The 25,131-nt window shown below is 36.9% G+C and overlaps 4 protein-coding genes across 9 annotated transcripts; 3 read left to right on the top strand and 1 right to left on the bottom strand.

The window, feature by feature from the left end:
* Nucleotides 1-576: 576 nt before the first annotated feature.
* Nucleotides 577-9,137, bottom strand: LOC112039351 (uncharacterized; the record flags this gene model as incomplete). Its single annotated transcript, XM_065781907.1, is given in 7 exon segments — nt 577-839; nt 842-941; nt 1,027-1,163; nt 7,504-7,658; nt 7,752-7,875; nt 8,752-8,852; nt 8,947-9,137. Coding segments are annotated over 7 exon segments (1,071 nt in total), but the record flags the coding sequence as incomplete, so codon positions are not given.
* Nucleotides 9,138-11,176: 2,039 nt separating this feature from the next.
* On the top strand, nt 11,177-12,031 carry LOC136071064 (uncharacterized). The gene has a single exon (XM_065781908.1). It carries the CDS (start codon nt 11,177-11,179, stop codon nt 12,029-12,031), a length of 855 nt encoding a protein of 284 aa, XP_065637980.1.
* Nucleotides 12,032-13,954: 1,923 nt separating this feature from the next.
* On the top strand, nt 13,955-20,730 carry LOC112039533 (inositol polyphosphate multikinase beta). Of its 6 annotated transcripts, none has more exons than XM_024072423.2 (3): nt 13,955-14,543; nt 16,403-16,443; nt 19,523-20,730. In XM_024072423.2, the coding sequence occupies exon 3, from the start codon at nt 19,575-19,577 to the stop codon at nt 20,484-20,486; it is 912 nt and encodes a 303-aa protein (XP_023928191.1). In that variant the 5' UTR covers nt 13,955-14,543; nt 16,403-16,443; nt 19,523-19,574; the 3' UTR covers nt 20,487-20,730. The 6 variants fall into 6 exon arrangements, with proteins under 6 accessions (XP_023928191.1, XP_023928184.1, XP_023928177.1 ...); XM_024072416.2 differs by having other exon boundaries at nt 19,540-20,730; XM_024072409.2 differs by having other exon boundaries at nt 19,547-20,730.
* A 2,641-nt stretch (nt 20,731-23,371) lies between these two features.
* Nucleotides 23,372-24,318, top strand: LOC112039786 (germin-like protein subfamily 3 member 4). The gene has a single exon (XM_024072697.2). The coding sequence runs from the start codon at nt 23,420-23,422 to the stop codon at nt 24,092-24,094; it is 675 nt and encodes a 224-aa protein (XP_023928465.1). The 5' UTR covers nt 23,372-23,419; the 3' UTR covers nt 24,095-24,318.
* The last annotated feature ends 813 nt before the right edge of the window (nt 24,319-25,131 follow it).

A 25,131-nucleotide genomic window follows, 5' to 3' on the forward strand; every position in this document is an offset into this window, starting at 1 on the left:
TTTTTACTATTTAAACACATTGTATCCTCCAAAGGCAATTCAGTTTTCTCAGATTAATAAAATACAGACTCTATTTATTATTTTCTCTAGTAGATTGATGACTTATCACCTTGTAGATTCAAGGAATCCCTCGTAGATTCGAGATTTACTACCAAAAACTAACAATTTAGTTTCTGCTCTACCAAGGAGAGCATTGCGTGTGCTTTCTTCAGGTTTCGGTGACATCAATTGGTATCAAAACTTTGACTTACCCTAATCTGATGGCTAACCTGCGAGACTGTAACCACAATGGCAATGAATAACTTAGCAAATATTATGTGACGCACAGTAAGCACTCACAAATATCTAAGCTAGGATGGCGTTGTTAAAGCATGGAAACAATAGGGAAAACTGCATCAGAGACGTGGCTTATGGGCAACTTATTGGTAAGCAAATTTCATATAAGTCTTATAAAAGAATTGCATGTTTTAATGGTTATTTTTATAAATAAGTTTTTCTTGATTGGTTACTCGATCTAGAGGATTTATTTGACTTTGAGAATATTCATGATGAGAGAAAATTTAGACTTGCTTTGTATCAACTTAGTGAGTATGCCTTACGTTGGTGGGAACGAGTACAATTGGAATAACTTGAAGGTTGCCATCCAAATAAAGTATAGGAATAACTTGAGGGTTTAAATGAGAGAAAAGAAGAAGAAGCAATGGCATCCATGAAGAGTGCTGTCATCTTATGTGGAGCTTCAACTTTAGGAAAACAGAATGGACTACCAACCTCCATCTCGGCATCACCAAGATATCCAACAGTAAGTTTGGTGATGTCAACCAAGAATGGATCATCAAGGGACTGTCTCTTGATGAGAGATCACCTGGATCCCTTCCTCGAATAGTATCTAGAATAACAGTGCAATCTGTGGCGCTTCTACAGAATGGGCCAAGCTTATCCTGGTAAACAGATGATATGTAAATTCAACTAATAACTGCACCCCTGTTAACTAAAAGGCATGCAAAAAGAAAATTGATGTAGTACCAAGCTTTCAGATATGCTCATTACACCAGTTCTACCGACAGTACCAAATGTTGGCCTTAATGCTGTCACACCACAACGAGCAGCCGGATACGTGATTGAGCCAGCCGTTTCCGAACCAATTGCAAATGGAACCATACCTGAGATGATATAAATAATGTTTCAGTTGAAGCAAAGCACTTTTTATTTTTTTTTTAAATTATAAAAAATTCTTCAAATAAATCTATGACAAGTTCAACCGCTGGTTATAAGGAAGAAACTGTGATATGAAGTGCAGCAAGTTTCCAACCTCAACACATGCATGCATACAAACTACTTAGGGAAAGTAAAATTTTTTACCCATGTAACAAACTAAGTTTCAAAAGTAATAAATTAAAGTCTGAGGTTTTAAAAAGTAAAAGTAACAAATTACACACTATAGTTTCAAAAGTTAGTAACAAATTAAACTATGAGGCTTCAAAAAGTAATAAATTAAACCTTAACTCACTTAAGTGAACCAACATTGACTTTGGAGTTTGATATATGATGAGGGTTTAGTTTGTTACTTATTGTGTTAGATTAAATTCACAATTTCTTAAAAGCTTAAGCTTTTGGGACAATTGTAATTTTATACTGATAGCAGAGCATCTTACCTTCCATTTAAAAAATTACTATGTGTTGCCACACTTAATAAGGGCTGTTTATAGCCAAACATGAATTGGGAGTGTTAGATTAAATGATTAAATTTACTATTTTCTAATAGTTTAAGTTTTAGAATAATCAATAATTTGTCATATCGAGACNGTAGATGTTTTGTAAAAGTGGGTATATAAAATAGAAAAAGTAGGTTTTTTCTTACAAAATAGATGAAAATTTTGCATTGACTGATGCGGTTGCTCTTACGTGAAGATCATGGTTACTAATTGGCATTCGATTTGATATATGGTTAGTTGAAACAGTATCGTATTGTTGTGTCAAGTAGGCAACATTTTACCTGGCCAAGTAGATTATTATTATTTTGACCAAGTTAATTGGGTGGTATGACCTACTCAGCTGAAAATATCCATATCAAAGGCCAACACTCAAGTGGATAATGTGACACAATAATATCCTTTCTTGAATAATCCGATAGATTATCTTTGTCTCTAAACATCATAAGTAATCGAACTCTATATTATCTTAGTCCCTAAACATCATAAACAATGAATATAAGGCGCTTATCAAAAAACAATGAATATAAGGGTTTAGGCTTTTTAAGCACTCTCAAGCTTCACTGGTTACAGACGCTATAATTACATTAGTACTATTTGGTGATACATTTTCAGCAAAATGGAATATTATATAACTTATATAATTTAGTCATTTGAATTTTCTCTTCCGAATGAAACTCCTCACTCTTAAAAGCACAAAAAAGATTAAATTATAAAGTATAGCCTCTTATTTTTAATTCAGTCCTTTAAGGGGTTTTTTTTATTCATTTAAGTTTTAACGTTAATGTCATTTCAGTTAGTCATTTGGTGGGTTTAACAGTGCGGATTACACATAATTACTACGTTAAAAATGAATAGAAGTCACGGGACTAAAATGTAAAGACTAAACATAAATAACTGAATTAAAAACAAGTCAAGATTAGATAATATAATTTGTAATTTAGCCAAAAAAGAAAAGAAAAGAATATTTAATATACTCAGCTACCTATAAATGATTGACTTAATTTGAAGGGAAAATTATCCCAATTTCCTTGGATATTTGAAGAAAAATAAAGACATAAACTTCGTATTTTTAAAATTAGCACGTTACACTGCTCAGGATATTATTTTCATTTTATTTTTCTTGAATTTCATTTAAACACTATATAAAGTTATTTTGGATGAGATTTTATTTTCAAAAATATTAATTTCAACTCAATTTATAATAGCATGTAATTTCCTCTGATGTAAATATATGCTTGGAATTCTTCAAAGGGCCTAATGATGTAGGATATAATCTACAATTTAATTTTTGTAATTTATTAATTTTGGAATTTTTATGTAATAATTGTTATTTTAAGTTTAGGGTATTTATTTCTTTATTTTTTGGTACTTTTAATGTTGTTTAGTCAAATTAGAATTTATACACTTTCCTAGCCGCCCTAGGGTTTCCTAGCTGCCTTAGGTTTTCTAACTATTCTAGGTTTTCTTTTTACTATTTAAACACATTGTATCCTTCAAAGGCAATTCAGTTTTCTCAGATTAATAAAATACAGACTTTATTTATTATTTTCTCTAGTGGATTGCTGACCTATCACCTTGTAGATTCAAGGAACCCCTCGTAGATTCGAGATTTACTACCAAAAACTAACAATTTAGTTTCTGCTCTACCAAGGAGAGCATTGCGTGTGTTTTCTTTAGGTTTCGGTGACATCAGTTGGTATCAAAACTTTGACTTACCCTGATCTGATGGCTAACCTGCGAGGCTGTAACCACAATGGCAATGAATAACTTAGCAAATATTATGTGACGCACAGTAAGCACTCACAAATATCTAAGCTAGGATGGCGTTGTTAAAGCATGGAAACAATAGGGAGAACTGCATCAGAGACGCGGCTTATGGGCAACTTATTGGTAAGCAAATTTCATATAAGTCTTATAAAAGAATTGCATGTTTTAATGGTTATTTTTATAAATAAGTTTTTCTTGATTGGTTACTCGATCTAGAGGATTTATTTGACTTTGAGAATATTCATGATGAGAGAAAATTTAGACTTGCTTTGTATCAACTTAGTGAGTATGCCTTACGTTGGTGGGAACGAGTACAATCTAATAGAATCCGACAAGGTAAAGACAAAATTTGTTCATGACTAATGATGAAAAAGATGTTTGCTAACAAATATTATCCTTTGGATTGTGATGAACTTTTGTCGTATACAAAACAGGATTATTATTGGATAAGAAGTTTATACTTGAATTATTTTGAAGAACCATATTTTCCACCATTAAGGGAGGAATTGCATGTTGAAAAAATACTTTTCTTGAAGAATACATGTAGAAGTCAAAGAAGAAAATATAGAGATTTCTAGGGAAATTAATGAAGGCCTTGTTATAGAAAAAGAACATGAAATCAAGATTATGGAGGAGATTAATGAAGATCCTAGTATACATAGATGTGGGGACAATTTTTGCTTCAAGGTCAAGGGCTAACCAAACTAGTGGTACTCTATCACCATTGGCTCATCCCTTATATGGCATGAAGAGGGAGGCTTTCTTCCCATGTAGGATAACAAATTTGCCTAGGTTTTAACATGGTCTAGTCCTTGGCCTTGAAGCAAAAATTGTCCCCACAATAGATGTTGAAGTTGAGATGGTAGAGATTGTAAATGAAGAAATTATAGAGGAAGTTGTCAATGATCTTGATGTAGTCAAGTTAGATGATTACAAGGGTCAAGCTCCTATTATTTGGTGATAGACCTCGAACCAACATTTATTGATTTTATTGGGGTAGAAAGATTTGATGCGATCATCAACTCTTATTTGGTGAATATCGTCAATTGCATGAAGACCAAAGAAAAAAAAGGTTTAAGTTGATTTGTTTGCTCAATCAATGGCTTTCAATTTTGACAAGAAGATAAAGAAGACGAAGTTTTCAAAGTACTGGTTTGTTTGGCATAGAAGATTTCAAATCTTGACTATCAACTCGAGGACGAGTATTTTTTTTTTCTTCAAGTGGAGGGGATTGATGTAGGACACAATCTACAACTTAATATTTTTTTAAAATTTATTAATTAATTATTTTTTTGTAATTATTGTTATTTTAGGTTTAGGGTATTTATTTCTTTATTTTTAGGTGCTTTTAATGTTGTTTAATCAGATTAGGATTTTATATGCTTTCCTAGCCGCCCTAGGGTTTCTAGCCGCTATAGATTTTATAGCCATCTAAGGTTTTTATTTTTTTATTTTTTACTATTTAAATAAATTGTAGGTTCCAAAGGCAATTCAGTTTTTTCAAATTAATAAAATACAGATTTTTCCTTCGTTTTCTCTAATGAATTCCAAACTTATCACCTTGTGGATTTGAGGTTTACTACAAGAAACTAACAATTTAGGTTTTGTTCCATTAAAAAGAACATCATTTGTTTTTTCTTTAGGCTTCTGCGACATCACTTAAGATATTGAGTTACAAAGATAACTTGGGATACCTATCTGTAATATATATATATATATATATATCGATTTTGTAGTTTCGACTTTTATTAGTTCATTGTAGTATAGTTTTTGAATTTGGAGCATAATGAAAACAAAAAATATTATAATGAAATTGATGTTTAACTTGTCAATAACAATAGAGCTTCAAGTTTAGGCTCGTAATCCATGAGATTAGAGTAATGAGCAAAATAAGCAATATTCATTGAATATGATTTTGGAGTTTGAGATATACTTTTATTTCTAAATTTTTAGGAAATATAATGTAATAAGATTTCATTTAGCGAAAACTTAGCTACTATTTTATAAAATATTTTTATTTTATATTTTCTAGCGTTTTATTTGGAAGAAATTTTCTAGTGTTGTTACTTGTGAAACCTTGAGTTTGAAAACTTGTGAAACCTTGAGTTTGAATTATATTAGGTGGCTTTATTTTTAAACTTAATTTTAATTACTAATTTAGGCATGTCTTTTGTTGATGCCCACTTTTGAAAAAATGGCCCAATGACAGAAGAAGCCCAATAATATGAAAAATATGGAGAAAGAAAGTAGTAAAATAAAGATCATTGGGCCATAATGGCAGGAATAATGATCAGCAGGCCCACCAAAATAATAATAAATGGCTAAGGAGAAAGCAAATGGGCTGAGAAAGCCCAAGGAATAAAGTAGCAAGCCCATGGGAATTGTAAGAGATGGAAATGAAGGAAAAAATGGGTTAGGGAAGCCCAAAGAAAGGAATTAGTAAATTCATGGGGTGGCTCAAAGGCCAATAAGCCTGAAAGGTAAGGATGTGGTAATTGGGCCAGTGAAGCCCAAATGATTTAGCAAAAACCCATGAGAGTGAAAGAGGTAGGGAAGAATGAAATGGTTGAGGATGCCTAAAGAATGAAATAGGCCGAGGTTTGCCCGAAGAATGAAACAGGTTGATGACGCCCAAGGTACGAAATGGATTGACCTAACAGGAATGCTGGGTAGTAAAGATCAAAAGAATGAATAATATAAGAAATTGACATGACAGACGCTTCAGCTTGTAAGCCCAAAGGTAACAATAATGCAAAGGGATAAATAATATTATAGCAGGAGCAATGCAGTGGCATGACAGAAGCATCAGCTAGCCCACAGACGCAGGATAAAAAGGGACATGGGCCAAGTAAAAGGAGAAAGCTCAAACCCAAGCAATGCCCAGCCCGAAGAAGAGATGGGATGCAGAGAATGAAAGCCCAAAGGCCTATGTATCATTTACGCTGCAAGAGTTAAACGAATACCAGAGCGTGTTGCAGAATCAGACAAACTTGGAGGCAATGGCAAATGCATGAGAGCCAAAAAAGCAATAGACTCAGATGGAAGTGGAGCATGCATACAAGGCTCACGTACCACCTACCTGTACCTAGCCAATACAAGGGTCAGAGGTATGAGAGGGTGTGGTTTTGTGGTGGGAGAAAGGGGAGCCTATTTTAGGGTTCCCGCTCAAGCTCTTTTGGGAGAAATGTCTTACTGGGATAACATTTCACCAAAAAAAGGTAAACATGAGCTGAAATCACTAGATGCATGCTATAGAGGTTGGTAAGGGAGAGGTTTAACCTTTATCCAGATGGGAATGTCAAGGGGGGTAAGAGACAAAACAAAACCATTTTTGTCTAGGGATGAGGCGTGACACAGCCAACACAGTGTAGTGGTGGTGGCTGGGCAGCCGACAGAGTAGTGTGCAATCCTAGAAGGATAACACAAAAGGCCAAAAGCTGTTAAGGGGTAAAAATGACAAATTATGTCACGACAGACATTATAAAAAGCCATAGACGTGCACAATGAAAGGAGAGAGGACAGAACAACAAAAAACATAAAAAACTGAGAGATAAAAAGAAAGAAAAGAAAACAAAGCAAAGAAAGAAAGAAAGAAAGAATACAAAAAACCAAGAGTAATGGAAAAATATGAGTGATATGAGCAAAAGCATGCATCAATAGACTACTCACTTCTCTCCCTCTTAATAGCCCACTCTTTAATGAACCAAGAATCCAAGATTAAGCCATCTAGGTCATTTTTCCAAAGTGTGTAACTTCCACGACAAGAATTCCCTTTGAGGTTACCCACATTGGAGATACCCCGTGGTTTAATTTGTTATTTTGAAACTTCAAGCTTTAATTTGTTACTTTTGAAAATTATATGGTTTAATTTGTTACACCCTTAAATTATAGGGTTTAAAATTTAATTTTTCCCAACTACTTACAACAATGAAAAGCACACTGGAGAGCTGTTAAGCCAAGCAGACCCCAAAACAGATGAAAAGGAATAAAAAGTTTTAACAAATCAAAATTTAAACTATACCAGCTGATGTGCATGCAGCAGGCCCAGCTGATGAACCCGTTGCAAATTCCTCAATGTTCCATGGGTTCCTTGTCCTACCGCCATACCAGATGTCATCATATGCCAGAGATCCAGCAACAAGCTTTGCAACAAGAACCGCCCCTGCAGCCTTCGACCTATATTAAACGGAGTCATAGCTCCGCAAGCAAAATGAAACTTAAGATATACTTTCTAGTTGAAAATTTTACATTTTAAAACATGCTCAATACCTCTTGTATACCCAAGCTTCAATGTCAATAACTTGATCTTTAAAAGTTTTTGAACCCCAAGTTGTTTTGTAATGGGGTACTGAAATTATATCCTTCAACCCATAAGGGATTCCATGGAGAGGACCTAAAGCACAAGAAAGCATAACCAAAATTAAATGGAGAGATACCAAAAAAAAAAAAAAAAAAAAATCAGAAATTGGCATTTTCAAAATAAGGTGATATTCCATAAAAACGGAGCCTTCTTTAAAATATCATGAGTTGTTCCAGTAGGTTGCTGCTTCTTTGCTGCATCCCCCTCCCATACATGCAAGATACTTGCCCTAAATTATTTTTTATTTATTTGTCTTCTGATTGAAGTTTACATATGCACTCATCGGTTTTGATTCCATGCACTTACCATCAATCCTTTCCTCTTTTTTTTGGTTTCTTCTTCTGGGAAGCGGGGATGAGGGTGGGGGGATGCTGTTTGAGGTAGAGCTCATTGGCACACACTGGACCTAAATTATTAAAAAGGAAATTGCATACATTTAGCAGATAAACGTACAGGTGTATAATTACATGATCTGTGTCTGTTTGGCAAGAGCTTTTTCTTTTAGCTTTTTAGTTATACTTTTAACCAACTTTTAGCAAATAAGCAAATAAGATTAAAGCAAAAAGCTACATTCAAACGCACACGTTATCCAGTTCAATTGAAAAAGCTGGCTTGAATTATGGGGACTTTTGCTAAGATAATGAAGGAACCAGCATCTACAATTTAGCAGTACAGTGGTAGAACATCAAACCAATAGTCGATAGGTGACCTTTTAGTCTTTTACTCTATCAACAAAAAAATCCCAGATCATTTGGCTGGCATGCTCTAAGAGTATAAGGGAGAATTTACATGCCATTAAGGTAAACAGCACATCCCTGTCCCTTACCACCCAATAAACAACCTAAGAAATTGTTATATCATTCTATTAGAGTGATGGTATGTTGCAATAATTGAAAAGAAGATGTATACCCAAATACACCCCTCGGGCAAGCAACTCGTCAGCATGTTTCGCTTGCTTGTATGCTAGTTCTTCAGTATAAGAGACCACAGCTTCAAGAACATGATTGTACCTGGTGTATTTTCACAATGTCTTATTAGAAAGAGATCTTAAATATTACAATATGAAAATAAAGAAACCAGGGGTGCTTTTCTGCCCACTACTACCTTTTCAACCTCCGCAAGAAAATGCGAGTAAGCTCCTCTGAAGTAATTTGTTTTGTCTTAATCAGTTCCCCTAATTCAAGAACCTGAACAACAGGCAACAAAAAATTATAAATGAGACAAAAGCAGCATGGTAGAGCGTATACATTTGAGTGGGAGCAATCCAAAAATTTCAAAAACTTAAGGTTAGTCAAAATTTAGAAAAGTATGAGTGTTTATTCAATTGCACCAACTGACATAAGAGATTGAATGGTTTGGCTAAGATTTGTACATTAACAGAGTCGATTACTTTACTTTTCATAATTTTTGGTAGATTAAAACTATTGCTTTTGGTGTGCCAAAATGGAATCGATTTCTTATAATATCTTTCAGGATTTACAATTTAGCATTTTAGATAAAACGCCCAATTTACATCATCTAATTACATCTTGCCACATTAATTTTTCATTTAAAAAAAGAAAGAAAAAGAATGAGTAGCTCCATGTAGCAGGACAATACTAAAAGAAACCAATTAACTACCATAATTATCAAATTCCATTTTAAAAGGGAAAAAGAGGTGATTTTTAAAACTAATTTATCTAGGTGATTTTTATTAAATAAAAGATACAAAAACAGGGGAAAAAGAAAAAAAAGAACCTCCTCTCTAAACTTCATTTTGAGCCCTAAAAATAATCCAGATTGAAAGGGACAAAAATACCTTGGAATGTCTTACGTGACTGAACGGACCGAGTATGGTCCGCGGACGCCCGAATAAACGGATCCGTCATTTGCACGGGCTTCCAATGGACGGACCTGATGTGAACGGGCCGGATATGGACGGAGTGAAGGAAGGTGGGCTAGTTGTCCATCGGCCTGTTGGGCCCCTCATGGGGGATATTTTGACCTACTCTCATAAGGGCCCAAATAGAGTCCTTGCGCTAGTAGGACTCCGAAAATCTTATATATTTGGTAAAGATCTTCCACATAAGGAGGAGATTTATTCATCACGTTTAGGATTCTACAAGGAGAGTCCTATAAGGAAAAGACTTCCACGCCAAGAAAGGGATGACAACCTTATGCCACTATAAAAACCCCAATACCCTCAAAAGCCAAGGTACGCATAATTAACCCCTCTCTAGCACTCTAGAGTTGTGAGAATATTTTCTGACTTAACCTTCGGAGGGTGTTTGGCCGGCACCACACCGGTGTCCTTCGATAGGTTTTCTCTTTTGTTTCGTGCAGGTTAATATACGAAGCGAAAGGAGTATCGTGCGACTCATTGGTGAATTTTCTTGATTCATCAGTTGGCGCCGTCTGTGGGAAATCGAGTAATCAAGCCATACTATCGTTTCCCGGACTAAAAGGTTGCATGGTACTCACTCGCTCAATGACAACTACTAATGACGTACAAGGAGAAGAACCACCCACGACTGCCCTCGAGAGATAAGTTCGGACCCTCAGTACCGCCGTGGAGCGTCTCACCAAACAAAACCTCGACTTGGAGGAACAGCTGCGCCAGAAGAATGCAGCACTAAATAACCGGCCAGAGGATCAGGAAGGGACTAGCGCTCCAAACAGGAATCAGGAGAGACCCGAGGGCAGCCACGCCCCAAGCAGGCCGGAGAGGCAGCACGTGAACATGCCATCCCTCACGGATGCGACTCCACCACATATTACCGCCGAGATGCAGGCAATGAGGGAACAGATGGAGGTCATGATGAACGCCCTCAAGGGGCGAGTCTCCAGTGACCTTGATGATCTGGTCAATCGTACAGACTCACCCTTCACTGCGGCCGTGAACTCCTTCCCCCTACCCTACAAGTTTCGCATGCCGAATATAGATAGCTATGACGGGGTGAAGGATCCTCTGGATCACCTGGAAACTTTCAAAACCCTGATGCATCTACAGGGGGTACCGGACGAAATCATGTGCAGGGCCTTCCCAACTACACTGAAGGGTTCCGCGAGGATTTGGTTCAGTCGGCTGACACTGAACTCCATCAGCACTTTCAAAGAACTAAGCGCTCAGTTCACCTCACACTTCATAGGGGGACACAGGTACAAGAAGTCCACAGCGTGTTTGATGAGCATCAGGCAGAGAGAAGACGAGACACTAAGATCTTACATAACCCGCTTCAATAAGGAAGCACTCTCAATTGATGAAGCCGACGACAAAATACTGGTGGCAGCTTTCACGAACAGATTGCGGAAGGGCAAGTTTTTGTTCTCACTATACAAAAACGACCCCAAAACCATGTCAGAGATACTCTACAGGGCCACCAAGTACATGAACGCGAAAGACGCGCTGCTTGCACGGGAAGAAAGGCCCAAGAAGAGGGAACGCCAGGTGGACATGCGCCAGGACCAAGGGCAGAAAAGACCAAGGACAAGAGACAGAAGGGACGAAAGACGCCTTAAGCCCCCGAGCGGGAGGTTCACAAGTTTCACCCCCCTGAACGCCCCGATTGACCAAGTCTTGATGCAAATCAAAGACGAGGAGACACTGACATTCCCGGGAAAACTAAAGAGCGACCCAAGCAAACGGTCGCGAGACAAATATTGTCGTTTCCACCGAGATCATCATGGCCATGACACGGCCGAATGCTACGACCTAAAGCAGCAGATTGAAGCCCTCATTAGACAAGGGAAGTTGCAGAAGTTCGTCAACAAAGAGAAAACGGATCATAATCGCCAAGAGCCGGCCCCTCGACGGGATAACGAGCGTCCGAGACCCCCCATCGGAGACATAAGGATGATAGTGGGGGGAACTGCATCTACCGGTTCTTCCAAAAAGGCTCGAAAGACGTACCTCAGATCGGTCCTGAACGTCCACATGACGGGCTCGAGGCCCGATACCATACGGACAGAGAGCCCTATTATAGGATTCACCGAAGAAGATGCAAGGAGACTCCATCATCCGCATGACGATGCGCTGGTCGTCAGTATACGTGTGGGGGACTACAACGTCCATCGAGTGCTAATCGACAACGGCAGCTCAGCAGACATTCTATACTATCCAGCATTCCAGCAAATGGGGATAGACAGAGCACGATTGATGCCGGCAAGCGCTCCCCTTGTCGGCTTCGGAGGACCAGGGTATTCCCAATAGGTTCCATCACACTCCCGGTAACGGTGGGTGATTACCCACAAGAACTCACTAGGAATGTAATGTTCCTCGTAGTAGACTGCTCCTCTGCTTACAACGGTATTCTCGGAAGACCCACACTTAACTCATGGAAGGCAGCAACATCCACATACCACTTAATGATCAAATTCCCAACGGACTATGGGATTGGAGAATTGCGGGGGAATCAGGCAACCGCCCGAGAGTGCCACATTGCCATGCTAGAAATGGAAGATTACCATCAGGCAATGTGCATAGAAGAACAGCGGACGGTCGCAGAACCAGCTGAAGAGCTGGAGGTAGTAATACTCAACGAGTCCACACCAGAGCGAATAACCAGAATTGGAACATGGCCTGCCAACCTGTGCGCCAGGCCCTCATAACATTCCTCGGGAGGAACCAAGACATCTTCGCATGGAACCATGAAGACATGCCCGGGATCGACCCCTCTGTCATAGTCCACAAGCTGAACGTAAACCCTTCAACCCCCCTAGTCCGGCAGAAGAAGCGAGTGTTCGCTCCTGAACGGGACAGAGCAATAGCACAAGAAGTCAGAAAGCTACTCGAGGCGGGTTTTATAAGGGAAGTATATTACCCAGAGTGGTTGGCAAACGTGGTCATGGTCAAGAAAGCTAGTGGAAAGTGGCGGATGTGCGTCGACTTCACGGACCTTAACAAAGCATGCCCAAAGGATAGTTACCCCTTCTCGCGGATAGATGCACTGGTCGACTCCACGGCCAGACACCAGCTTTTAAGTTTTATGGATGCCTTCTCGGGCTATAACCAGATTAAAATGGAGGAACACGATCAGGAGAAAACGTCCTTCGTCACCAGCCAAGGCCTCTTTTGCTATAAGGTGATGCCGTTCGGACTCAAGAACGCCGGGGCAACATACCAAAGATTAATGGACAAGATGTTCGCACACCAAATTGGGAGAAATGTACAGGTCTACGTTGACGACATGCTGGTCAAGAGCCGGTTCGAAAAAGATCATCTGAGCGACCTCCAGGAGACATTCGATACCCTACGGTCATACAACATGAAGCTGAATCCGGACAAGTGTGTATTCGGGGTGACGGCAGGAAAATTCTTGGGTTTTATGGTATCCCAAAGAGGAATAGAGATCAATCCAGAGAAAATACGGGCCATCATGGAGCTTGAACCACCAAGGACAACAAAGGAGGTACAGAGCTTGAACGGCAGAATTGCCGCCTTGAACAGGTTCGTCTCAAAAGCAACAGACTTATTTCAATATATTATTCCAAAAAAAAGTCCGTGTTAGCATCTAAAAAAAAAAAAAAAAAAAAAAGTCCGTGTGGCGATGAACACATTTTAAGTCATTTCCGGGTCTTCATTTAGTGATATATCATATATTTTATTCGAATATGATAAAAAATGTATGTCTAACATGTTCTCAAATGATGAGATTAACCAATTGTCTTTTTTTTTTTTTTAAATAAAAATTAATATCCATAACAGAGATATTTTGCTGAGGTATTCACAAACGTGAATGCCAGATTTTAAGAAACAGGCTTATTGTACTAAAATTCTCTAGAACTATCATAATCATGATCATAGTTGAAGATAAGGACGGGATAAATCTGAAAGTTGAGGTGGTAATGGGTGTGCAAGAGTAGAAGGAGCAAGTTTTTTTGTTGATGAAATAATATATAGACGAATAATCAAAAGAGCTAAAATTAATATTGGACTGAAATACTGATATATCATCAATGAATAAAAAGGAAAAAGAGCAACGTTGACTTTTGGAATATGTCGGAAATGCAAGTTAAATTGAAGTTGAAGAATGACACAAATTAGAGCAAAACATAGACCAAGAGCAATCACGTCCATTGAACATTAAAAAGAAAAGAAAAGAAAAGTAGTAAAAAGTAAAAAAGTTAGGGAAAAAGAGAGATCATACCACCATATTGGGGACTACTGTAACGGGATGGGGATAAGTAGTGGAGTTGTGGGGCCGAGAAGGAGATGGAATAACTGGAGTAATTGCATAGCAGCAAAGTGCAATTACAACTAACAACCGCTTCATCATGATATGGAGCTACGTGTCAAGCAATCGGGTATTGGAGGAGGACACTTGTCTAGAGTCTAGACTAGCAGCATGGATCCACATCCACTCACCATTACAACTCAACAGTGGATTAGCGGCAGCAGATGCAGTGGCTGTGGGACTCCCTTTGCTTTCTGCCTTTTCTCTTTTCTGCAAATCTCTGCTTTCTGCCTTTCAGATCCCTCTCTCTCTGCTTAACTGCTGTGGCCCGCAAGCCAAAGTGGACCAACTAAACATAAAAATAAATAAACAACAGTGTAGTCAGCTTTTGACCCGCGTAATCACGTGACTAACATTTCATTTCAACCTCACAAACAAATTCTACACCCGCCGCCGCGAGTGGATCTGCAGGTCGCCCATCTTTACAGATTGCGGCGGCAAGAAACGGAAATACAAAGTCTCTATTTTATTTGAGACATTTTCAAATAGGTAACCTCCTCCTTCCACCATTCTCAAAATCTCTCAACTTTTTATTTTGGTTGGTTGTTTCAAATAGCTCTAATTTCGTATGATTTATTGAATTACTTCATACCTGCCTTGAATCGATGTGCTAATTTACATCGATGTTCGAAGATTGTTTTTCTTAAAATGTTAAAAATGGTAATATAGGAATCTCTTCATATTGATAAGCGTCTTTGTTTTCCATATAAACTATATGATCTAGATCTGGTTCTTCATTCACTGATTTAACTACGTCTGTATTTTTTTGGCAGCATTGCCATAAACTTTTCATGAAACCTTTTTATATTAAATTAGGTCATAGTGAGCTACACTTTTCTGTCATCTTCTATACCATAATTCTCTTTTTCATTTCTTCAATATTGTTGTAAATTGGAAAAATACATCATAGGTAGTAGGTGATCTGAGCTAGGATACTGTCTCCAAACTTAAAAAAAAAAAAAAAATCGCTGAGTAAGAGTTTATTTATAACTTAATAGTTAGGGGAGGGGGCATTTGAACCCTAAATCTCTCCTTTGGAAACTTCAAGGGGCTGGAGTGTTGAGCTACAAGCCTACAAGGCTCTCTGGCATGAGTAAGAGTGTCCAAATAATGGTTAAATGATTTTATTTACTTAGCCAAAAAAAAAAAAAAAAGTTTAATAATTATATTCACCACGATGACAAGTGGTAAGTTATCACTGACGATGAACTGTGTGTGAAAATGATAGGGTCTAGCTGTCTTGTTTAACGGTAGTACAATTTTTACCATAGAAGAAACACCTCTATTTTGATATAAAGATTATTGAGAAGTTGTGCCAACTAAGAGCAATACATGGATATCTTTGTTAGCAATTTATAGGAAATCAAAAGTTTAATGTTGGAGTTATTAGTTTGGTGTTGCTTACACTGGTTGCTATTCTTGATTGACAGTCCTATGATTACTGTGCATAGTGTAAAATTTTTGCAATGATTTAAGTTTGTTTCTTTGTCTTTTATTTTTTTTTTTCCTTCTTGCTGGGTTGTTGGTATATAATTTTGTTTTATTCACAGAAATTTTTGGGTTTATAAATGTTGGATTTTTGGTATATAATTTGTTTCATGCACATAAATTTTTGGGTTTATAAGTGTCCGGTTGTTGGCATATACTTTATTTTTGGAAGACCATTTGTTGTGATCTTATGGTCCGTTTGGATTGAGGGGGAGTAGAGTAGGGTTGGCCAAAAATTAGGCTAATTTCTTGCCAATTCTACTCTACCTTCCTCCACTTTCCCTCCCTCCACCTGAATCCAAATGGGCCCTTAAGGCTTTTTATTAGGGTAATTTTATTCTGGTGTATAATTCACTAATATCATGTGTTGAAGACACAATTTTCACATGGACATTTTCTTTGATGCTTTCATGTCATGCTTACCACATCAACTTAAAGGAAGAAATCGAGTCTTCAAGTTCAAGACACAAGACACGATTTTTAAATAAAAATAAATTCTTAAATAAGTTTCAAAGTGTGGTAATTTTTCAACTTTTTTTTTTTTATTGGTAAAGTACCAAATGGGTCTTGAATTCACAACCTCACCCTCCATCCCATTATTATGGGTGTAGGAAGGGGGCTAGATGAGCTAGAGCTCATTGGCAATTTCACAAATTATTTTTGTAAAAGCAACATTCTCTCACAAGCCCAATCCTCCAGTTGGAGAGTCTGACATGGCTGTTTATGTGCATTCAATTAGTTTTTGATGATGTGTTGCATATGCATTACATTTACTTGAGGAAATTGTGACTGCGCCTACCTCCATTTCCAATTTTTGATTCAATAATAATACGCAGCTTCCTTTATTCTTTTGAGAACAGATCCTTCCAACTTGATCTCTGCTTAGAGCCAATTGGTAAAGGTACATTTTTTATTTTTATTTTCTTTTTCTTTATGGTTCTTTCCCTTTCTTAGAATAAGTTTTGGTCTTTCTTATTGCTTGAATTTGCCACTGCCAGATACCAGTAACACCATCACTCTCTCTGCTTGATTGAGGTTTATTATATGAGTGGGATGGATAATCCTCTTGTTTTGATTATGATTAATATACTATAAATGTTTTTGCTCCACAATTTAAAGCATTTTGTGTTTTAATGAGTCAATAGATGACAAATCATAAATTTTATAGATAAATACTATCACATAATTCAAAAAGTAAAAAATATGATTTGGGTATGCAAGCCATCCATTCTCTAACTGTATGCAGTTGTTGCATCAGGACATGCATTGTTCAGCTCAATTCCTTTCAATGTAAATATATGATGTATATTTGTTGACTTCCTTAGTTCTTTGCCTGAAAATTATATTCATAGTAGTATACAGTGGACTACATTTGTTGGAAACTGCAGCTACGGCCATTTTGGGCTTTCTTATTGCAAAAGTGTATACCTGTGTTGTTTGCAAGAAGAACCAGGGTTAATAATTACTTTTTGTAGCCAACCATTATGGTATTGGGCCCACAGATTGCATTTCTCCAAAGGGGAAGACTACATAAATAAATAGTGGGTGAGATTGAAGTGTCCAAACATGTTTTACATTAGGAATAGCTATTAAAATTTTGTTTCATAGGAATTTGGATAGCATGAATACGCTTGATGTTTTCTTTTGTTTTTGAACAATAATACACAACTCATCTTCCTCTAGAGATTTTTGTTGATTTGGATTTGGAGTGATCTCATTATAAAGATATCCTTATATAGACATCTTATGTATATGAGAAATTTTCTCCTAGGTTAAGAAATGCTAGATATCACAACATCATTTCTGTTGGACCATATACCAGTTTATATGCCAATCATGTATGAGCAGTCTTACCAACTAACCATAAAAAGCGGGTATAGTACTATAGTAGCTGTATTAAAAAAAAATAAAGAGTAAAAGTTATTAGTTCAGAGTTTCTCAATGCCGAATTTGAGGTGAGAATGCATTCAGGGACTGTCTAAACATTTGAAACATTTAATTGATGGTATCTTAAGAACAAGGGCAAATTATAGTAAATCCACCTGTGGTTTGGCCCATTTACACTTTGCCCACCTGTGGTTTAAACTTAACACTTTACCCACTTGTGGTTTAAACTTAATACTTTACCCACCTGTGCTTAACTCCGTTTGATCCCCATTACCCACCTCACCCTTAGACGTTAGAAAAACACCTTTTTATACAAATTTATAACATAACATGGATCAAAAGTGAAGCCCCTTAGAAAACTCCTCACGAGACCTAGAAACTTTGAAATCCCCTCTTTAAATCTGATCTAGAAATCGTGTTACAAGAATACGAGTGAAGCACCTGGGTGGTTGGTGTTGAGCTGAGTGACCAGCGATCTAAGCCCATCATTGAAGGTACCAAGAATCTGACTCACATAATCCACAGTACACCTTCCTGGCTGGGCTTGACCACTAGCTCTCTGGTATGGGATGCAACCAAGCGGTTCCACTCCTGTTAATAAGAACTTCCTTAATCCCATACCGTACAGTGCCTGCAATGCATGCAGTGAACCATTTCATATAAATTGGTCGCTAATCCCACACAAAGGTTAAAGTCTCTAAATTATTGTTGTGTTTATAAAGACCCATATATATTCTAAATGATTCATTGAATTTATAAAAGAGAAAAACGATAGAGAAAATAAAATTGTGAAATATACCAAAATTTGGCAGGTATAGCGATTGGGTAGAAGGTTTGCATAATCTGGGGGCTATAGGTGTAGCTGGAAGAATAGAGGGATGGCAAGAGGTAGTTGTTGAGGTAGTCATTGCTTCCAAACACCAATATTGCTATCGATTTTGCCAAATATTGGCTCAGCTGGTTCGACCCATTCATTATTGTCCTTAATTGATTTAATGTGATGGGCTGAAAATGTAACACGATTTCTAGATCAGATTCAAAGAGGGGATTTCGAAGTTTCTAGGTCTTGTGAGGAGTTTTCTAAGGGGCTTCACTTTTGATCCATGTTATGTTATAAATTTGTATAAAAAGGTGTTTTTCTAATGTCTAAGGGTGAGGTGGGTAACGCGGACCAAACGGAGTTAAGCACAGGTGGGCAAAGTGTTAAGTTTTAAACCACAGGTAAATAAAGTGCAAATGGGCCAAACCACAAGTGGGTTTACTGTAATTTGCCTTAAGAACAAATTATCTGTATTGATCAAAGTTGTTAAGTTATGGTTTTTCACATAACATTTATGTTGGCTTTATATTCCATGACAAAAAGTGTTTTAATTGTATTAATTTATTTCCTTGCATTTTGTGGGATTTATTGTAATGGGACCAAATGGGATTTATTTCCTTGTTTTTCACTAGTGGATCATTTCGACTTGGAGGGTTACAAAGAGGTTTTTCACCGAGTTCTTCGGTTTTCTCTTCGATAACACATTGCCATGCTATCTTGGGTTTGCTATTTTTTAATTCACTACCCTTTCCATTTTAGCATTGCACTTATTTGTTCATCCATGCAATTGTTGAATGCTTTGATTGATTAATTTGCTAATCACGTATATTCCGCATCAAGTGTGTTTAGGTTAAAATTAATCAAGCCGTAATTAAGAATTGGGGGTCTAAACAAGCAATAGTGTTTTTCACTATTTGAGCTTTCAAAAGTTATGACTTCTTGAGAATCAGAATTTAAGAGTGCTTAATTCTGAGGATTATTCCATTTCTTGTCCTGTATCCTTGAAGTTATTTTTCATAACTTGAAGATTTATTTTTCTTTGTGGAAAAAAGAATAAACAGATTGAATCATATATATTTTTTCTCTGATTTCCTTGGCGAGGGGTTTGATGGATCCTTGGAAGGGTTTATGATTGTTGATATCTTGTTTCCATCATTGAAGTTCATTCTAAAATGGTGGTCACAATTTTATTGCTTGTTTTATATGGAGACCATTGCCGTTATTTTTATTATGCAGTCTTCATATTTTTTTATGTTCATAAAATGTTTAACAGTGGAATATCCATTCAAGTCTGTAGGAGGCACTTGTTTCTTATCCTCTGTAACATGCTTAAGGTCCCAGATCATCAGGTTGCTGGCCACCAGGCCGGTGATGGAAAGCTCGGTCCTTTGATAGATGATTCAGGGAAATTCTACAAGCCTATTCAAAGCGATGGTCGTGGGTCCAAAGAAGTAGCCTTCTATACATCGTTCTCTTCTAACACTAATATTCCAAATCACATCCGCAGATTCTTTCCTATTTTTCATGGCACTAAGCTTATAGAGGCATCTGATGGGTCTGGGCAGCAACCTCATCTTGTGTTGCAAGATATCGTCTCCGGCCACCTCAATCCATCTATCATGGACATTAAGATAGGATCCAGAACATGGCACCCTCAAGCATCAGAGGACTATATCCAAAGGTGCTTTAAGAAAGACAGAGAAACATCAAGCCTTGCACTGGGGTTTAGGATATCTGGGTTGCAGATTGAGAGCAAAGGATCAGGGTTTTGGAAGCCTGATAGGAAGCTTATCCAAAAATTTACTGCGGAGGAAGTTAGGTTAGTCCTGAGGCAGTTTGTTTCTTCTAACTCATCTGCAGATTCAGGTGTGGACCCTGATTGTACATTTGTATCAACTGTTTATGGTGGTTCTGGTGGAATTTTGGCACAACTGCTGGAGCTCAAAGAATGGTTTGAGCATCAAACAATTTTACATTTCTATTCTTGTTCAGTTCTTATGGTGTATGAGAAGGAATCAGTAGTGAAAGAAATGAGTTCCGGTGCTGAAGTTAAACTCGTTGATTTTGCACATATTGTTGAAGGCAATGGTGTTATTGATCATAACTTCTTGGGTGGGCTCTGCTCTTTGATAAATTTTATCTCAGAGATTCTGACATGTTCAGATGTGCATACAGCCAAAGCTTCTCTGCAAGACCCTAAGAACTACTGTTATACCAATTGTAACACACAGAATTGAACAGGATGTCTTGAATGTAGGCTTCCTCACCTCATTGATTGGCCTGTGGCTTACCCCTGGATGTTGAAATCTAAAGTACTGTTTAGGATTGTATTACTTTGTATTTTATTTTGAATTAAATTTTTATTGACATTGTTGAGGCCTTTTCAGCGTACGACTACTCAAGAAGTTTCCTCAATGCTATTATTGCCCCTGTGGATTGGAGATTATTTATCTTGAAACGCATAACCATTGAATTTTGATTTGTGGTGCTTGCTACATTATTACTTAATTTTATTAGTTATATTCCCACTATGTTGTTTGCTATGTAGTATCTAATGACCTGTCCTTGCATTTGGATAGTTAGAGCACTCACATTTGCATTTGGATGGTTAGAGCACTCATATTAGTGTGTAAAATAGAAAAATATGTAAAATTTACGTAGTTTTGCTTAAAAATGACTCATATTAGTCAGTGTATTATTGTGTAAATTTATAAGTTTGTTATAATAATCGTATAAATTTACATTATTACTATTCATTATACATTTATTTATTTATTATTTTTTTTTCTTTATGTATCCCTACGATAAAGGAAGAGAATTGATGGTAGTTGTTGTGTTTGAAGAAAGCAAAACAAATATATATATATATATATATTTGATAACTTAATGAAATGCAGTGTAAAATAGATATTGTGATGTGAACTGTTTTGAAAAATGAGTATCTAAAATAGAAAAAATAGGTCCTTACGCTAAAATAAACAGAAATTTTTATGCAAGTTGATGGAAATGGTCTTACAATGGGGTGGGGTGGGCCATGGGGGTGTTTACTAGTCATATTTTTATGGGAGGATGCCGTATGACTAGGAATATAAATATGTTAATATATTTTAACCATTATTACCCATATTACTAAATGCCTTTTTGTGATGCATTTATAAGCTAGTTTATTTCTTATTTTTACTACAATTTGTAAATTTCGTGTGAGTTAATTATTAATTTCTTGTCAATTCTACTATATTTCCCCTCCCCCCCTCAATCCAAACCGGTCCGAAGTGCTAACAGCTAAGAAGGGGAAAAATATGGTGTGTGGGCTGCTGCTGTGAGACTTGCAATCAATGGAAAACTGGAAAGCAGGTAATTTTTAGACCCTTTAAGCAGCGAATTTCCGGTGCATCTTCAAATTCTGAGGGCACAGAGCCATGGTCCAGACTCCAGAGGGAGCGGATGCATGGCAATCATAGGATGCCATAATGTTGGACCCTTTTTTTAAGGAATTTTCCTGCAATAATGTATATATATATATATATATATTTGATATCTTAATGAAATGCAGTGTAAAATAGATATTATGATGTGAACTGTTTTGAAAAATGAGTATCTAAAATAAAAAAAATAGGTCCTTACGCTAAAATAAACAAAAATTTTAATGCAAGTTGATGGAAATGGTCTTACAATGGGGTGGGGTGGGCCATGGGGGTGTTTACTAGTCATATTTTTATGGGAGGATGCCGTATGACTAGGAATATAAATATGTTAATATATTTAACCATTATTACCCATATTACTAAATGCCTTTTTGTGATACATTTATAAGCTAGTTTATTTCTTATTTTTCCTACTATTTGTAAATTTCGTGTGAGTTAATTATTAATTTCTTGTCAATTCTACTCTATTTCCCCTCCCCTCCCCAATCCAAACCGGTCCGAAGTGCTAACAGCTAAGAAGGGGAAAAATATGGTGTGTGGGCTGCTGCTGTGAGACTTGCAATCAACGGAAAACTGGAAAGCAGCTAATTTTTAGACCCTTTAAGCAGCGAATTTCCGGTGCATCTTCAAATTCTGAGGGCACAGAGCCATGGTCCAGACTCCAGAGGGAGCGGATGCATGGCAATCATAGGATGCCATAATGTTGGACCCTTTTTTTAAGGAATTTTCCTGCAATAATGAGATCCTCCCTTCTGCAAGTCTAAAGAATATTGGATGCTGTTCTTAAACAGGTTTTGCTTTGTGCACAGTTCTCATTGGTTCAAATGTTTCAAAAGTTCCCTACAATCCACTTAGTGCTGGACTTTTCCTGAGCAGCGTAGATTTTGGCTTATGGTTGGCTAAATTAATATGATTCTATAGCTTGCAGTAGCTAGAGGAAATTGAGGAAAGAAAAATAGGCCTTATTATTAAGGGATCTGATAGACATGTGATGGAAGAATTTTTAGTCCCACAAATCTTGTACCCTCAATAGTGAACTCTTCTGTATCTCCAAAAAAGAAAAAAAGAAAAAAAGAACTTTCTGGTAATCACTTCAAGAACTCATATACATGAGATGCCAAGGCTTAATTGTATATGCTACTATGCTAGTGACGCCCCAATCTATAATAACAGATTCTCTAATAATTGACAGCGTATCTTTTATTTATTTATTGTTATTATTATTATAAATTTTATAAAAATAAACTAATAGTTGTATAATTGAGATGTCCTTTTGCGGGGTGCCGTAGTTTTGATTAAACCAATAGTCACATTGCTTCTCCAGGGCTTATGCTCAAAGGCTTCTGATGTATGTATTTGCTTTCCTGTAATGCCAAGAAAGATTGGAGGTTCATGAATTAGAAATAAGAATTTAATGATTTTCAAAGACATGAAAATGTTTGGGGTCCATTATAGGATTTTCCATCAGCGACCTTCAAGATAAGGAGCAATATCAGCCTCAAGAATAATCTTGGTATTTCAAGAACGCAATTCTTACAGCAATGCAATTCTTAAAGCAAAGCAATTCTTACAACATAATCTACTCCAAATCCAGTAGTGAACTCCAAGCCTCAATGTCACTTCCATTTCGGGCAACCAACCTCAAGGCATTTTATGTATAAATATATTCTATATAAATTTTTAAAATTTAAAAACCAAAGAAGTCAGTCATAGACATAGAGAGAGCTTCGCAAGAGCAACCAAAGATGAAGAATTCTTGCCTTCTCTTATGCATTGTCATCTTCATTTGCATGGAATATATCTGCTTAGCAGATTTTGATAATCTCCAGGACACTTGCCCAACGGCTACACAAGCAAAACAAACAGTCTTCATCAATGGCTTCAATTGCAAGAATCCAGCCAATATCGCTTCTTCTGATTTCAAGACTTCAAAATTGAACCATACCGGCAATACAGACAACATTTTTCGTTCTGCGGTAACCATTGCCACTGCAGCAGATTTTCCAGGCTTGAATACTCTTGGTCTCTCAATTGCTAGAACTGATCTAGAAGTGGATGGCCTGGTATTGGCTCATTCCCACCCCAGGGCTTCTGAGATGTTCTTTGTCAACAAAGGTAATGTTGTTGCCGGTTTCATTGATACCAGAAACAAAGTTTTCCAACTTGGTCTGAAGGAAGGTGATGTGTTTGTGTTTCCCCGGGGTCTGCTCCACTTTTGCTTTAATTCTGGCTTTGAACCTGCTACTGTTTTCTCAGTGCTTAACAGCCAGAATCCAGGGGTGGTGACTCTTACTGGTGCCATGTTCGAACCTGACTCAGATAATGTATTAGACAAGCTAGTGAGGCAACTAATCTCTCTTTCTGGATCCAAGCTTAATGGCGTTGGAAATATGACTCTGGCCGGGTTTTCAATCATGTAGTTAGCAATTTCAAAAATATTACTCTACCATCTTTGCATGTGATGTGAGATAACAATAGTTTTATTTTGTGTTTAACTTTTACAGTATCTCGTGTTCAAACTTTAACAATAAAGTGGATACTGTGTAAAAGATTTCTGTTATTACTAGCATGAAGTTGTGGGCACTGGGCAATGTAATTGCAATAATTATCACAAGGAGTAGGATTTGTGACTCGGCTTTTATTATTTGTAAGTGCACAAGATGACATGTTGATATTGGGTAGTACTTTAAAAATTAAAGAAAATTGTGAGAAGGAGATATTCTTATATTTTTCGAAAAAAGAGGACACATTTCTCAAGTGAAAACAGATACCTGATAGGGGTTATTTAGGTATAATGGTAATAAAAAATAAAAAAATAAAGTATACTGGTATAAGGTAAAAAATTTAGGTACAATTTTTTTAGTGATGTATTTTAGGTGTATCTTAAGTGACACGACCAAAATCTAAACTAGGATTTAGTAATCGGGACCGACATGCTATATATTAACATAAGGCCTCTAAGATGTGTATAAAATTTTTCCTTTTGCTTATCCAGAAAATATTATTATACTGTCTTAATATGATAATATGGAGAGCTTAGCTCAACATCAAGAAGCGATAACATCAGAGCATCTAATTCTCCAGTAGATAAACATACGTATCCATTTCATTGTCCCCATTATGCTCCATAATTACATCATATACAACTCAAAATACAACGGAAGACCTCATGTACCTCATGTTGGAAATGATAACACCTCATGTACCTCATGTAGGAAATGATAACAGATCACGATACTATACACGTCCTCACAACCACATACTCTCGTAAGGCAATTAGGCAAACATAAAAACACATTGAACAAAACAGCAAAATAAAAACAGTAATAGAGTGGCTTAGAAGTTAGAACCCCTCCTTTGAGTACCAAACCGTGAAACCAAGGCATATAAAAACTTACCTATGATCTAAACTTACTAAATGATTGAGCATACTAATCTATAGCTCAAATCATTCACT

The sequence above is a fragment of the Quercus suber genome, unplaced genomic scaffold (assembly GCF_002906115.3).
Source record: "Quercus suber isolate HL8 unplaced genomic scaffold, Cork oak 2.0 scaffold_282, whole genome shotgun sequence".
NCBI lineage: Eukaryota > Viridiplantae > Streptophyta > Magnoliopsida > Fagales > Fagaceae > Quercus > Quercus suber.

Bases quoted from the DNA above. Each gene is read 5' to 3' on its own strand.
- LOC136071064 (XM_065781908.1), top strand. From the start codon at position 11,177: ATGTCAGAGATACTCTACAGGGCCACCAAGTACATGAACGCGAAAGAC.
- LOC112039533 (XM_024072423.2), top strand. From the start codon at position 19,575: ATGCTTAAGGTCCCAGATCATCAGGTTGCTGGCCACCAGGCCGGTGAT.
- LOC112039786 (XM_024072697.2), top strand. From the start codon at position 23,420: ATGAAGAATTCTTGCCTTCTCTTATGCATTGTCATCTTCATTTGCATG.